The sequence below is a fragment of the Haplochromis burtoni genome, unplaced genomic scaffold, assembly GCF_018398535.1.
Source record: "Haplochromis burtoni strain Fernald_Lab_line unplaced genomic scaffold, NCSU_Asbu1 Contig_50, whole genome shotgun sequence".
In the NCBI taxonomy this organism is placed as follows: Eukaryota; Metazoa; Chordata; class Actinopteri; order Cichliformes; family Cichlidae; genus Haplochromis; species Haplochromis burtoni.
The window spans coordinates 753,063-769,599 of NW_024582411.1; the positions used below are offsets into that span (position 1 = coordinate 753,063).

Sequence of the window (16,537 nt, forward strand, 5' to 3'; positions counted from 1 at the left end):
GGCTGATCCACAATTTCTGTTTCGTCTCTTTTATGCTTTCTTGGTCTCTTGGCTATAGAACCCAAAACTGTTACGTAGACCAACATTTAGCAACTTTACAAGGGTAAAACAAAGCCTTTCAGTTGCAGCTTTTTTTTCCCACCATGAGCTGTTCTTGTCATTGACTGAGCAAAATATAACTCTTGTAATACAGAAATGAGTATATCTTAAAATAAGATGAATGCCGTATTTTCAGATGTTTTTTATTTTTATTTTTAAAAAGATGCATAGTATCCACATCAAATTTTAATGGTTTCTTCTTTTGCACATACCACTCGGACATTATGCAGAGTTCCTCCAGAAAATCAATGCTACTTTAGTACTGTTTTTCTCGAAGGATGTCAACCATGAGGTGGAGATTTAGCATCAATCTGTGGAGTTTGAAACTTTTTTTAGAATACTAACAATCTGTAATCATGTGTTTGTCTTTAAACTATGGGGTTTACCACAAGAGTTTCTCAGTCTTTCTTTTATTCTTTTCACAAATCCGAGTTTAACTTACTTTAACTTACTTAACTCTGTGTACTATTCTTTTGTTCCAAATGGTACAGGTCATCAAATTTTGGAAATTCGTGTGGTTTCAATAAAAACTTTAGAACTTGAATGGCTGAAGGTATAATCGTTAACATGTCTTGGTTTGATGATATTATCGGTTCCCTTCTTTTTTCTGAATTCCTGGCACAACCAAATATTACTGTGTCATAATTAAGCCCTTTATGCCCTTTAAGAGGGCGATTCAACACAGGACAATATTTGTACAGCAGAAATCCAAGAAGCTCCAACAAATTTGTGACTCTCCTACATGAAAAGCAGACAGCTGATCTTTGATGTAGAAACTAAAGAGGTTAAATATTGTTTTTAAAAGAACATTTAGCAGAGACAAAAAAAAGCCCTGCCTCTGGACTCCCTCCACTGTGAATGTAAGGGATGACACTGACAACTGAGAGCAAGTATTCAGCTTTTAACACTTCAGCATCACTTCGCTCTCTGCTGAGCTTGACAGATCAATAGACTGCCTCACAGCAGGCCCTTGGGAAGTAAAAAGACATCACAGCAGTGTCACCGCTTACCTTTTTACAGTGACAATGAAACCCGAGTATGACAAGGACCCCAATTTGGCAGCTATCTTGTGTTCCCGTTTAAAAGCCTAATTAACTGTTTGATTGGCTGTGAGAGTCAGTGCTGGGCGAGTATGTGAAAAATGAACAATCAGGTTCTAATTATTTGTCAGTTCAAATAGATATGATTGCGTAATTACAGTCCCTAACCTGAACCCTTCAAAGATGAACACTGTGACAGAGTCTGTTTGGGAAGCTCAAGTTTATTTAGACTATATTCAGTGAAGCAGTCCTGCTGGCACCGTATATCATTAAAAGTACCTGAGTCTGACTTAAGAGTTGTGTTGCTGCACAGAAAGCTTTTCAGAAAAAATGCCCATTTGGAGATTTTTCCACTCGTCTTTTTGTTTCCAAATATCCTCCCATACATGATAAAACTGTTTCTCAATTCTCCCACACGTGCTGATTGGTGAATGTAGGTCAACACAGATAAATTTGAAACCTCAGATTTTGTAATCACTTCATGTTGTTTACATTTATTCTTTTTTTTAACTTCAGGAAAAGTTTGTGGAAAGTTGCTGGACAATCATTTTGTTTGTTGTTTTTTTCAGGGCAATAGAGAAAGAGTCAACTACACTATCTATTGATTCAGCCATCAAAAAAGGTCTTTCTTTAGACAGAAGGTTTTTTTTTTCCACAAAAAAACCCTTTCTTTAACTTTCCTTTAATTTTCTGTGCTCTACCATTAAAATAAACAAGCAGGAAAATGTATTTATTTAAGTTAGAAAAGTTAGAAAAAGGACTTTTTTTTAAATCGTAAATTTACAGTTCTTTTAGTGTATTTATTCTTTTTCTTCTGCGTCAAACATGTGGTTGGGGCATACTTTCTGTGCCAAACACTGTTCTGCATTTGCTTTAAAGGAAATAGAAACTTCCAGAAAATTTCCAGGGTCTTTGCTGAAGAAGCAATTCTTTTTCTCGAATTACACCAAACCACATTAAAGTTACATATTGTTTTATATACTTCTTCCAAAACTGATGATTCTTCCACTAGTTAAGAATAGGCTAATATGTCACCGACCTGATGTTGTCTTAAAAGACAACATCTAAGTATTTAGTTTTATAGGAAAGCACATGTGGTAGATATTCAGGACAATGGACCTAACAGTCAATACTATGTTTAGATTATACATACTGCTGTGAGTATTGCTGTCCATGCCTCCATGGTAGAGGAGAGGATGGATTTCTTTGTGGGGATGAAGGTAACAAAACAATGAGGGTAGCAAGAAAGAAGAAACGGGTTGCAGACCATAATTTTGCCACTGAGTTTTACTGCTGAGCCTCTAAGTTTCAGTGCTGTTGAGCCCTCATTACTCATCACATCAAACCTTTCTAATAACAACCTTCACTGCTCATCTAAGTGAATTATTTCAGGAACAGGTACAACAGGTATCTGGTTGATGGTGATAACTGTTTTTATTTAAAATATTTATTTATTTTTCCTTTAGGCAATATTCTGTTACTTTTGCTCTCCTTGCAGTGATTTGACAGTGGGGATTACACTCCTTTAATTATTTCCGCAGCAAATTGTTGACACCATTAGTCAAGGCTTTCATTTGGGATAAAACAATAGCCCCACAGCTCCAACTAATATGTTCAAGCACTGGCTTTTTGTGCCCTCTGCTGACAGATGATGGATTTTGCATTTCAGCTTTCTACGTATTATGCTATAATTTGTTAGCAATTAGTTAACCATACTTACTGTAGTGTGTGCCTTAGCTTTCTTTTGCACTCATCATTACAAAGTGTTGCATGTCATTATTCCAATTTTTCACGAGTTCCTGTATAAAATATAAACTTTATATTTTTTGTTGTTTCTCAGATAACAATAACATTATTTTCTCAGTAGTGATTCATAATTGCATGTATGTAGCTTATGTATGTATGCAGCTGAGTGTGAGTATTAGTATGTTTGCTGGTTCGAACTTGTAAAATTTCCCGGTTTCTTCGGTTAAGTTGTTTTTCAAGGGGTTTCTTGGTGTGGACAGGTGCCTTCGGTATGTTGTGGGCACGCTGGCAGACTTTCCATGTCTGTACACCTCAGTGCCAGTCTATGTGGGCAGCAAGGAAGCCACTTGTAGGAGCTGTGTGAGATACAAAAATTTAATGGCACACGAGGATTCAGTGCATATCAGTTATTTTCCGTTTCAGCTTCAGGTGTTACCCATTAAATGCTGATGTAAATACGCTTCTTTTTCTGATGTCGTAAAACCGCTAAAAGTAGGAAGATCTGCTACGTCGTTACTAAAAAGCTATAGCTTCCAAATCAAAGTTTCTCAAATAAGCTGTTACATTAGCAGTGATGGTTTGATCAGTCAATACTCACCCATTGAAGCATGACAGATCACAGATGGGAAGGTTGCAGGTGAAGCATTCAGGTCATTCTGCTGGTCTTGAGTTGGGTCATTTCCTGCAGGCACAGGACAAACTGAAGCACACAGTAAGAGTGACAGAAAATAAACACTGAAAATACAAAATAGCAAAGTTAGTGTAAATATATACTGCTGCGTATTGGAAATGACTCAGCTTCAAGTTTGATGTCAGTTGAAGCTTACTTTAGACTTCTTGTACATTTCCTTTAACTAAACACAGCAGCAGATTGTTGTACCTGTACAGACTCCTTGTCCCGTTTCAGTTCCCTCCCCTAGCAACATTTCCTGCAGCAGGCTGTCCATTTTGGCCTCGCCAAGCAGCTGTGCTAAGTGAAGAGTCTCAACCATCTGCCAGGCCACACTCTGCAGGGGAGGCAGGATCAGCAGGAGTTCCCCAAACCTTCCTCGCTGCTCACATGTTGCTTCTTCTAAGAGAAGATGGGCCTGGAAACGGAGATGTCGAACCACCTGAGGACTCTTCAGTCCCGAACAGTCTGCATTACATAAGGTAAGAAAGTCTTATGTAAATATAATATTGTATAAGGGAACCACTTAAATAAATGCACTTTGGTCAAATTTAATCTAAGCATGGGTAACCATAAGTTTAAAGTGTAAATGAAAGAAGAAAAGAAACAATAAGACAATGATAAAAATAATATCAACAATCCTCACAGAATGAAATGCACTGAATAAGAACTGACCAACTGATCATCACGAAGACAAACCAGAATCCTGTTAGAACAATGTTTTGTAGATAGATTATGTGAAATATGATTTTTTAGTCTAAATAAGAACTATTCTGTTTGAAGCATGAAAAAACAGACATTGTTGATTAAGCCTGCCTTTCAGTGTCTGGGCCAGCACAGCTCTCCTTAATTAATGCAGCAATGAATTCTGAGTTATGCAATCACTATTTTACAGAAAATATCTATCTGTGGACTGAATCTACACGCACAGTAGGTGGTGCAGAAAGACAACAAACGTCAGGATGGTGTTCAAGTGCTGAAACCCAATAGCAGTTGAAGCTAGTTGGACTTGTGTGAGAGTCTGTTGACGTTTTACGGTAATAATTATCCAGAAATATAGCAAATTCACAAACTTTTTCTCCAGTTGAATGTTATCTATTTGACAGGTGTGATTACTTATACAAGGCTAATTTTGTATAATTAGGGGAAAGGCATGATGGGAGTGTTTCAAGTGCAAATGAAAAAATAGGGTTGAATGAACTATATGTGGATAAAATTGAAATCAAACCTAGAATATGACTGATTATATTCATCTCTGTCTTGGACAGAGATGAATATGTTTGCCAGTTCAGACCCTTTGGACCTCCGGTCTATCCCTACCACAACAGGTAAATGGGGAATGAAGTTAAGCAGGCAGCCTCTCTGCCTGACTGCCAAGAATGCCACCACATCCTGATATTAGAAAATCTCTCTGAAACGTACTGAACTCAGACCGCTCAGACTAAACTATAGCTGAAATTGGCAAGAACAATAAACCAAGAGAGAACATAAAAAAGTCAGCCTTTTTTCAGTGCAATAGAAAAGGGCAAACAGAAATAAACCTCATTCACCTTCTCACATGCTGACTGAACTAACCTGGGGCAAAGAAGACAATCGTCCGGAGGCAAGCAAACTCTTTGTCTGTGATGACCAGCTCTCTGAGAGGTTTGACCAGCTCCTCTTGAATTCTGAATGCCACTCTGGATATCTCTACTTCTGCACCTCTCGGTGGAATCACAAAGTCATTACCTAGTCAATTAAGAAAAAGATAGTCACTCACGTCCAAGAAGTTTAAGTGTGAAGTTCAGGCTACAATGCACAAAATACTACAGAGAACACATCTGTCCTACCAAGAAGAATGACATTATTGTAAGGCAGTGAGCGTCTTGCTACCCCTAAGATAAGATGTTCTGCAGAGTGGGTTCGTAGAAGGGTTACCTGCAAGCACACATACACGGGTTTCACATAATATAAAGAGTCACACTTGGCATGGACAGATATATCTTAGCTGTTTAGTATAAAAGGTTCATTCCTCTTTGTACCCTGTCATCTATTGGAAGGCTACAAAACTCTGGGATGTGTTTAGCCCATTCCACCAGCAGGAGGAGTTGCTGCTTCATGGACTCGAACACCTCTCCCACACCTGCTGTCTTCTTGGTGGTGATGTCATGGCTCCTAGGAGAGAGAAGTGCTGGGAACTGAAAGAAACAAAGTATAATCTGAATTCACAGTAAACAGGTACCATGGATGTAAACCTTAGTGTATGTGCGCAATTAAGGAGATAAACCACAAACATTCTTTTTTTTTAAATGGATCAGTTGGACCACATAACAATCCATTTCAGAATTCCTGCATTGCTGTAATTGGTGTACCAATCGTCTCTCTATGCTGCAGTAAACCCTGATAACAAACACTTGCAGTCTTACATGGTGTCCTACTGAGTTTCTTATTATACTATGTAAAAGCAGACAATGCCAAGTCCTATTTTCTTACATGTACAACAAGAGAAATCACTCTAAGAGACACTGTCTGACGTGACATTGTCCTACTTAAAACTTGCTTAAGACTGCCTGATAACAAATGCTAAAGCACACCAACTCTTATGCTTTGTAACATCACATTACTTCTTCATATTAGTCATTGTGTCAACACAGTTTGTTACATAGCACTTAACAAATTACAGGTATAAGAAGTGTTATCGACTACACCCTTTTTTGCACACTTCATCCAATTTGGATATTAGTCTCCATTTAAAGTGTAACAATTATAACAGACTTTTAAAAAATGAATTTAGATAACTGCTGTTTTAAAAACAGCACATCGGCTCAAATATCATGCAAATGCACATGAGTGGGCCGCCTGTGGCTCAAGTGTTAGTGGCTGCCCTCTAATCATGAGATGCACCCAAACGGTTCTTCAAATAAATGCTTTCTGTAACTGCTGTAAGGTTAAAAGACGGCTCATAAGTGCAGGGCAGTTAAGAAGACTCACTTTGTTCAGTAGCTGTGTGCTCTAACATCTTTTTGCGGTCTTGCATTTATTTGACTTCAGATTAATCTTTAATACTTAAGGATCAAAACTATTTTCCTTTTCTGTTAAATTCAGTTAACTTTTTGGCTTACTGCGAACCAAAATGAATTCATTAAAATCATGTAACCTTAGAATTTTTCATCTCTTAGCTTTATTTAAATCATTTCTAAAATGATTTAAAAAAAAGTGGTATACACATTAAAAAAGGATTAATTTCTGCCAAAGAACATAACATCTAAGACCAGTAGCGTGTTACCTGCTGAACAGTGGTCTCTGCCTGCAGCAGCACACTGATGGACAAAGTGCCCACTGTCTGCTCCTTGGCTCTCTGACTGTTGATGCAGTCTCTCTCATTCTGAACAGCTGGACATTAAAGAGAGGAAAGAACCATCAGGCAAGCTTCTTGGCATCTCCGCACATTAGTCCTGCACTTGACTGTTTTTTTTACTCGCCTCCTCAGCAAATACATCCCGAAAGAAATGCCCTACTCTTCATCTCAACAGAGTCCCTCTATCCCCCGTGACACTGAAGCTGCTGTTTATGGCTATATTAGCCACGCCAAATGCTGCATACTCGGGAAATGTGGCACAAATTGGATAAAAATAAAATTCTCCGGGAGCCTCTTTAAGTTTCCTTCTGTTTGCATATTTAAGTGTCTCTATTCCAGGATTTAAAGGAGTATCGAGTGAGTAAATGTTACATTTCTTAATATGAAATAACTGAGAGGATGATGAAATGTGATATGAATGGGTGCACAATTATGTTTCATATAATGCTGGCAACATCCTACTCAAGGTTTATCACTGGTAAGTATAAAGTTGCAGAAGAGGAAGTATGGAGAACCAATAAGAAGTATGTAGTACATCTAAATGTAAACCTGGTGACGTTAATATTTTAATCCAGCCGTGTAGACTTTCTTCAGTTTGATGTGCTTTAATGTGACATTTTGTTTTTGACAGCTTCTTACATTTGCTACTGACAGTAACAGTTGATGTGGAGGCTTGGGCGCTCGCTGATTAAGATTATATTTTGAAGGGAAGATGTCATCACATGTTGTTGACCCATCCGCAAGTGTCATTAGAAACACGGCAATCTGGATGGCCTCAGACTAATTCTAAAATGGCTCTACAAAGTCAGACAACACAACCAAGTGTCAGAGTAATCAGTCATCAGAGGTGTCCTCTCAGCAACCAATCTGGAGCACATTAATCAAACTAAAGGAGGAAAAGGAGCAGCAGCAGCACCAGCAGGGTCCCTCTGTACTTCACTGACATGGTGCTGCATGACAATGTCACAAATGAGCCTTCTGTGGAACATAAATTAAGTTTAGTTTTGGAGTAAACAGTTACACGGCTTACTTGGAGGTCGAGTACAAAATAACACGATACTGGAGACTTGTTCAATATTTTTACTCATCCGTTCCCACAACAGCTGTACTTGAAAGTGTTATTAGAACATGTTATGCAAATCAGGCAAATTAATGAAATACACGTTTAAAAGCACACCGCTGGCCGTGACTTCAAAGGGTTGTGAGCAACTGCTGTCCAGAAAAATGGAGAGCAAATATTTGGCCATGCTCAGCTGTGTTAATTATTCATGTGAAACGAGGCTCCTTTGATTGCATCGCTTTCTCCTTGCTTCTCAGTAGGAGTCGATAAAAGATAAAGCCAACGATAGACACAGTCCACGTAAACACACCTGGAAATTGACACTGACACGTTCACTGTTTCTCAAGAAAGATTTTTTTCCGCTTTTTTTGATGAAGTGATATTGATTGTTTTATTTTTCACTGAAGTAGACAGGTTTAAATTTAAAAATACAGAGCAAAATGTGAGGTCCTGGATATTCTCAATAAGGTATAGCTGAACCTTTTTAGGTAGGTTGTTATAGCTAAGTGCATTTTTTTTTTCAAATTAAAGACTAAAAGAAAGTTTTATTACACAAAAAAGAAAATCTTAACTCTAACCTTCCTTTCTCATTCCGGCCTTGAAACACTTTCGTAGTCTGCAGTAGCGGCACTGGTTCCTTTTGTCTTTGTCCACAATGCATTGCCTGTCGAACCTGAAACGAATGCATTGTAATGCATAAGAACTTCATCTCAAGCACAAACAGTTCAGTCTTGAACTGTTTCAGAGAATTTACGCCGCTAACGTTGCACTGAATGGTTAATCTGCAGGTTTAAAGTGAGCAGCAGAGGTCAAGTAAGGCTCCATTATTCATTTTTTTTTAATTTGCTAGTTATGCACTATCTGAATATAAATGTTATAGCTCAAAGTTAAACCATTGAACCAAAGACTTCATTTTAATATTTTGGTGATTTTTTTTAGGTATAGAAAAATTGTTATGCTTTGTACAGCAATCAGCTGGCCCTATGATAGTACTCACCTACAGCTGTAAGTGTGGTTGTTGCGAATGCTCCTCCTGAAGAAGCCCTTGCAGCCATCGCAACTGGGTGCACCGTAATGTTTACCTGTGGCTCTGTCTGCACATATGAAGCATTGAGTCTTTGCGCCATCGGCCCCTGACAGGGATGAGGAGGATGCTGACACTACTGAACCTATGGGACATCAGAAAATATTCAGATAATATGCCTGCGAGGAAAGGTTTGACTAGCCGTCCACTGTAAGAAAGTGGGATTCTCTATGAACCTTTTTAGCTGGTCACAAACAAATAAGTAAATATCTCTGAGCTGCTTCTAAACAACACAAACAGAAAGATGGCCATACTCCAAAGAACCTCCACTTTTTATAGGAACAAACTTGTGATGTGATACAGAGGATCTGTTATGATCTTGTTTTCAGTGGTGGGTTACAACTAAAATGTTTTCACCTGAATCTAAATGTTCCAGCTTAAAGCATGTTAAACCACTTATTACTGCATTACATTATTGTTGCATGTAAATCTGTGAATGAAAGCTACATTCAAAAAATGATGTTACCTAAACTAAACCTTGATCAAGTGAGTTACCGATAGAGATGTTTTACTTGGAAAGAAAGAAAACACAGTTTTGCCTTGACCTTTCTTCCCCCCCATTACATTAGAGTGAAAACTACACTGAAAACCACCTTGTGTCTACCACACTGTTATGTTGCATTTCACCTCCATGTCTGTCCAGACCTTACCTTTGACCTCTTGGAGATAAATTGTGCAAGAGTCAGGATTGCAGAATGTACCTTTAAGGCATTTTTTGAGAAGCAGTGTTATAAGTTGGAGAGGCTTTTCCTGTCTCTGAGCTTCTGTTTCCATTTGCGTTTTAACTCAAATTGTGACTGAGGGCAGGCTACATGTGATAAAACAGTCACCATCCAACTGGCTGGTGTAAGGTGAGTAAGTGTGTAATAAACAAAGAAGCAGTCTGGAAAACAAGCATTAGTGTGGTTGTGTGTTTCTGGCTATCATCTTATGTTACAAATATCACCATTTTATTATCTTTTCATATTAGACATGTATGTGATATTTTTGTCACAATTAGCTAACCAAGTCTTGAATTCTGCCAAAAAGTATTTTACGACGTCACGTAGAATATTTTGACCAACTCCGATCATCCTTGATTCATTTTAGGATTGTAGCTTCTGATTACCATCTATTTAAGTTGTAACTGTACTCTGCATTCTAATTATGTTACACTTCCATCTAACCCATTAACAGAAACACGTAATGAATCATATTTCACCTCCGTGAAAATAATACCTTTGTACACAGAGATGAATTTGCAGAAAGGTGCTGATTATGCACTTTTGAACCCCTCAGAATCATCTTCGCACTGCTTCATAGCTGGAACAGTGTGAGGATAATAAAAGCAGGGTTATAGGTAATGATATCAGCTGTATATGAATGGCATGGACCCCTAAGGAACACTGTACCCATGAGTAAAAGGTAATTCCCCATTTAATTAAAGCAGTTTAGAAGCCAGTTAAGAACCAAAGTCCACTACTCTCCTCTGGCTAATTTTACACTGGGCACTCAGCCTCCCACCGTGTTGCTCTAAACTGCATCTTACCCCTATTGTTGCAGGACTGTCTCGCTTTAAAAGCACTGACCATCAAATATGCCATCTTGGTGTAATATTCCTGCACTAATGCACATATTTTACATGCCCCCAGCTATAATGTCTGTAAATTGCACACTTAGTTTAGGCAGATGAAGCAGCTAGGGATTTTCAATTTAACAAGGAAATGCTTTCTGTGGCCAAAGATCAGCTAGATTGAATTAAGAGATTAGAATACATTTGCCTCGCAGTTATCTGGATTTAAAGAGCAGCCTAGTAGTGAAGCTTCTTCATTTAAATTGGCAAGGAAAGGGGCTGATTCAGCTCAACAGAGTCCTAATTAGAATGACATTAGATCAGAATGTAAACTGATGTAGACCTATGGAAAAAGTAATCTGCAACTATTTTGATAATTTATGCCTTATACATAAACATTTTTATGCAACAATGCCCGATGTGGACTATGGACTTGGACCTTGGACCCTGTGAAACTGTGGCATTTCACACTTGGACATAATTTCACGTATTAAAATAAGGTTAGCTGGACTAATTAATAAAAAACAAAAACAAAAACTAGATCCCCAAAGTGATGCATTTTCAAAGCAGATCTCTTTTTAATATTCAGTTATGCAGTTTCAGTATCTTTTGGTGTGACAGTGGACAACACTCTGAAGATCGTTACTTGTAATCAAGAGCAATTTAGGTGAAAGCTCATCATACCTGTTTTATTTGCTCGTAGAGGAACCAGCATCATGTTGTTTAACAGTTTAGTCTCTGTGCTGCCATGAGTGCACTCCAGTTTAAGGATAGTCCCAGTAAGCTTCATGGTCTCTGGACTCTGTGAAGGGTTTCTGAGATATGCAAAGCTCCAGCAGTGTCAATTTTAACTTCCAGGTCATGCATTCGGCTTAGTTCTCATCCCTCACAAGTTTCCCGTGTGTTGCTCCAATTCTTTTCGTTCCCACTATTGTTTGAAAGCTTTTGTCTTTGTGCTCTTGAGCCACTCTACAGGTATTAATCTTCTTTAAAATGTCACTTGTAACATTCTTGTGGTGTGCTGAAAAGCTTGCACCATGACGGTCCTCTCAAGTAACCTGTCATTGACTCAAATTGGGTCGTTGTCCGTTTGCTTTTTTTCTTATCTGTATCTGCAAAGCATATCGAGGGGAAAGTTCAGAGACAAACTTGGCTCACTGTGACGAGCACAAATAGATAAGACCAGTGTTAGTTAGATGTTAAAAATATAAATGTCTTGCTCTTTTTCTTCTTTTTATTATTTATTTATCTAGCTTTATTAGGAAGATAAATGTGATCAAATAAAGACAAAGAAATCCAAAGACTACATGCTGGGATGTCTTTCATTGATTTTAGGAAAGGTATTCTCTTAGCTTGGACAATCAATATGCCACTGAAGAGTGATGTAGCATAAACAAACAGAATGGGAGACTGTTGAGAAGAGTACGGGCCGTGCCTGATTAACCTTTTGTTTTAATTTTTGAGGTAAGTAATACAAGACGGTGCCACATTGCAGGGGGCACAAGTGACATTTATTTACGGAGGATCGCTGTTTTTGTCTCCCTTCTACTGATAGAAGGTATTTTATTTGCTTGATAGAGACAGACATCCCTCTTTTGTTCACCTTTTCACATAAGCAGACTATTGTATATTTGGTCTTATTGATCAGTGCTGAAATCCTCAGGTTATCTGTACAAAAGTGCAAAATCCGAGGTTGTCTCTTCATTCACTGCGGTTGCTTCAGAAAATGCCATTACAGCTCAGGGAAAAAAAACAAAACGCAAAAAGCAAACCGTAGCTTGATGTATACTTCATGTATGCTTGATGTATACTTGCTACTTTTAAAAGCAAGATAACTGACCTGTTTGAAAAAAAAAAAACTGATGTTGATTTTGGCTCTTTTTGTTGCTTCTGAAAATATAGCTCCGATTAAAAATCAGAGATGCTCTGTTTGTTGTAAGATTCAAAAGGATGGAAGTATACCTGTGGTGTAAGACTTTAGGATAGACATTCACAGTCTAAACTCTGTATGATCTGAGATACAAAGAGAGCACATATACCACGATGTGTGATTTTAGACTTCAGGTATTCAAGTCAGGGTGTGTTAAGGGACAGAATTCTAAAAATGTGAAAGACAGGGAGAAAGGTGAGCATCGTCACACAATTTTTTACAAATTATAACAAATTATATGTCAGACCACATATGAGCTTCCCCAGTACCGATATCCATCATACTTTGGTGTAATGGGATTTCCTGGGTGAGTAGCACTCCCTCCTTCAATGTCATGCTAGGCCGTGGGTCAGACCTCCCCTGGCAGTGGCTCACACACTCAAGCTTTGCTTAGGTGATTGATTGATCATAAAACCCCCAAAGCCATAAGTGGACTACAGAATGGGTTTCTATGGCTTGTGGGTTTCTAACATAAAAGGGTTAAAAATGAGTTGTGAATATTGATTGTCTACCCTTTCCATCACTGATAAGCAGGATAGTGAAAACTATGTGCAAAATATGTGCAAAATACTTTTGATCAGCTCTTGGTCATTAAATGTTTAATAAATTAAAATTTTTTAATTTTCTTCCTCCTATCTGTGTAGGCCATGTTATTCCCCTAAGATTGGAAAGTTTGTCACTCAGAAGAAAAGACGGTTTTTCTAAGCCCACTAGGGGGAGACAGAGTACACTACATCTGGCCAGAGCTTTGCTTTGCAGGAGCCAAAGCTTGGAAAAGGACAAGATCAAAATGTTTGTTGCACATCTACTCAAGATTTACTTTCTTTGATCCTAAACACCAACAAGCGTCATCATGCACACGACTAACATTCCAGCTGTAACATCAGCTGGTGCATTACAATATAAGACTATTTGACCAGTTATACAAAGTAGAAAAGAAAGACGATTTATACACTTCAATCATTACCACAGTTTGGATGCTTCAGTTACAGAAGACAACCTAAATTTATTCTATGGTGTCTCAGCTCTTATTGATATAAACACTACAGAAAACCCTGGCAGAAAACTTGCAGAAAGCTCTAACTATAAAACTTTAATATGAAGTAGATACAGGAAGGCTAAGACCTTGTTAAGGATTACTATTTCTATTATATTGACACAACAATCTAAAATAACATTAGATTTTTATACAGATTTATGTTTTGCAAAATTAAATAAATATATCAAAGCTTGCAATGTGTTTTGGGGTTTCATAACAGAAAAGAGATTTAAAGACAGAAGCAAGCCTATAAGGACTTGGACAGGCATAAACTCAGAGCAATCTCAATTGTCCAGCCTTTTTTCAGGCTCTATGTCCTGACCCTGGCCCATCTCATCTCTGGGCTACTACCAACTCCAAGTTCGAACCTAATTCATTTCAATAATTTATACATTTCCAGAATTACAGCAAAAATAAAATAAAGAAGTGCTGTACAACACCACGCAGGGAAACCTTTAATAAAAACATAAAATATTCTACAAATAGATGCTCTTTAGATAAGAGCATCTCTCCGTGGAGCATTACTCGGGTCCAAACAAGGTCTGACACATTTGTCTCAGTGAATTTGATTAATAAAGCTAGATCTCAAATCTCCACATGAATACCAATTCAATAATAAGCCCTCAGCCTTTGGAGTTTCATTCAAAACTAGAGGAAAGTAAAACAAAGCAGCAAAAATTGGTCATAAAAACATGGTAAGCCCATGATTTAGTGGGGCGATAAAGAGTGGAAAGGTGGTCATTCATCATGGAGGCTAGCTCACCAGGAGAGAGCCTGTCAGAGACACCACTAGGTCTGGGAGGCATTTTGAGAGAGAAAGAGCCTCCGGTTGGCCCTTCAACCTGTTTGTTTCAATGTCTTTTCCAGACAGACACATACAGACTTTACACGGGTGACGAGCGCTTTGTCTTTGCAGCTCCATTGTCACAGTATTCCTGAGGGATGGGTGTTGTTAGCTGAAAAGGAGGGTGAAACTTTAGAAGGCTTACAGCTGCAGGACCCTTTGATGGGAACAGGAAAAGCTTTATTGGACTTTTTATTGTAACAATGTCAGGGGTTATGATGTTTCAGTGAATTGCAAAAGGCTCTGAATAAAGCTTGTGCCATGAGACCCTTATGGCCAATTGAATAACACAAGTTAAAAATAAGTAATTTTTAACATAACTTTTAGTTTTAAGGTTAAAAACCTACCCAAAATAGCCATCTATTTATGAAACACAGACGTTGTTTGACATGGAAACTTAAAGTGGTGTCCAGTGCAATAGATGCATATAAAACGTTTCATGAAACTGTGGTAAGTTGTTCATATTCTTGTTAGCTGAAGCGATTTGGCTAATAAGTTTGTTTATAGTTAAATTATAATTTGTTGTACATTTTTGCCCTGATGATTCAAAGTGAATTTTTTTAAAGGTTCAGCAAGTGGAAGACAAACCTAAAAAGTAACTTTTTTTTTTGTGTACTTGTTTCTTGTAAAGAATAAGTTACATTTTAAACTGTCTCGTTTCAGGAGAATCGTCACTTCCGGCTGTCGCCTGTAGTTTTTTGCTCGGAAAGGAATGAAAAAAGTGGACGGAGAAGGTTTTCAGTCATTAAGATGCCAGAACGATGTCCTCAAAACACAAGTACGTTGTCCTATTGTTAAAGCGACTACGGAAATGTTAAGAGTTGGGCTTTAAGTCAGGGAAAAGGATGCTAAAAGTCAGCTATGGCAGTATGCCCGTTACTGGAGTGTGAAAACCACCGACCTACTAAATCATTGTTAACCATTAAATGTCTGCAAAAGCCAGAAAAATGGTACACCTTAGCCAACACTGAAGTATTTAAGTTAAAAACAAATAGAATTTAAGATTAAAGCGCTTAAGATAACTAGATAGTCGCAGGGCTGCAACTGTTAATGTTACACATAACTAGCTTCCAACTTCCGGTAGTTTGTCTAAATTATCTCCATAACTGACACTGTATTGTTTTCTCTTACCCTGACCCTACAGTATCACCTAGCATTCAAAGTAGGGTTAGAAAATAAAGCTAACATATAAAGTGCAGCAGTATCCCATGTTTGTTTTGAAAAAGCAAATTGGCACCATTTACATGATGACTACCTAGCCATGTAAATAATACTTTGTGAGTAAAAATATGTAAAAAGGGTCAGTAATTACATTTATTTATTTTTTGTAATCATACTTCATAGGCATTAATTAATGAAGGCACTGTGTCCTGCTTCATATGTGGCCTAGCAGTAATGCTGAATGCTTCATGAAACTTTGAGCATGAAGCTGCATATCGAGACATCTTTAGTTCATTGTTTTAGTGAATTTGTGTCATAGAAAAAAACAGTAATCACTAAATAGGACTGTAACCATGTGCAACACCATTAACTGATTTATAGCTGTTGATAGGTAAAAACTAAGTAGCCTGCCACCCCTGCTTAAAAAAGAAAGAAAGAATTAAATAAATCACAAAACACATTATACACCAGTCAGACACAGCATTAAAACTAATATTGTATAGGTCCATCTTCTGCTGGCACAACAGCTTTGCTCCCCGTAGGCTTACTAGCCACATAGTTAAGGGGGACTCTTCCTCTGAACAAAGTGTTGTATCAGCCACCAATGCATTAGCAGTAGATCCTTTATCAGGTCCTTATAGGTAGCGAGGTGGGGCTTCATGGATCAGACTTGTTTTTCCTGCACATCCTATAGATGTTTTATTGGACTGAAATTTGGGGGATTTGGAGTCTAAGTCAACAACTTTTACTCTTTGTCATGTTTCTCAACCCATTCCTGAACTATTTTGCAGTGTGTCAGTGTCCATTACCCTGCTGAAAGAGGCCAGCGCCATCAGGGAATACCTCTGCCATGAACAGGAGTGCAACAGTGTTTATGTGGTTGGTATGTATCAAAGTGCATGTATTTGTAGCAGAGCACATCACACTGGCTCGCTTCATTCCAGCAGTGCGTCCAACTTCCATATGTAATGATCA

The 16,537-nt window shown here is 38.0% G+C and overlaps 1 protein-coding gene across 2 annotated transcripts; it reads right to left on the reverse strand.

Annotated features, from left to right (window-relative positions):
* Positions 1-226: 226 nt before the first annotated feature.
* hnf4b (hepatic nuclear factor 4, beta) lies at positions 227-11,683 on the reverse strand. 2 transcript variants are annotated; one of them, XM_005929555.2, is made up of 10 exons: positions 11,273-11,683; positions 8,950-9,121; positions 8,531-8,625; positions 6,821-6,927; positions 5,577-5,732; positions 5,385-5,472; positions 5,131-5,283; positions 3,766-4,023; positions 3,484-3,567; positions 227-3,241 (listed from the first exon to the last, which is right to left on the reverse strand). In XM_005929555.2, the coding sequence occupies exons 1-10, from the start codon at positions 11,376-11,378 to the stop codon at positions 3,198-3,200; spliced, it is 1,263 nt and encodes a 420-aa protein (XP_005929617.1). In that variant the 5' UTR covers positions 11,379-11,683; the 3' UTR covers positions 227-3,197. The 2 variants fall into 2 exon arrangements, with proteins under 2 accessions (XP_005929617.1, XP_005929616.1); XM_005929554.2 differs by having other exon boundaries at positions 3,484-3,585.
* Between the last annotated feature and the right edge of the window lie 4,854 nt (positions 11,684-16,537).

Bases quoted from the DNA above. Each gene is read 5' to 3' on its own strand.
- hnf4b (XM_005929554.2), bottom strand. From the start codon at position 11,378: ATGAAGCTTACTGGGACTATCCTTAAACTGGAGTGCACTCATGGCAGC. The intron at 6,928-8,530 runs GTTAGAGTTAAG...TTTAATGTCCAG, and splicing joins GGCCGGAATGAGAAAGGAAG to CTGTTCAGAATGAGAGAGAC. The intron at 5,284-5,384 runs GTAGGACAGATG...TTAATTGACTAG, and splicing joins CAATAATGTCATTCTTCTTG to GTAATGACTTTGTGATTCCA.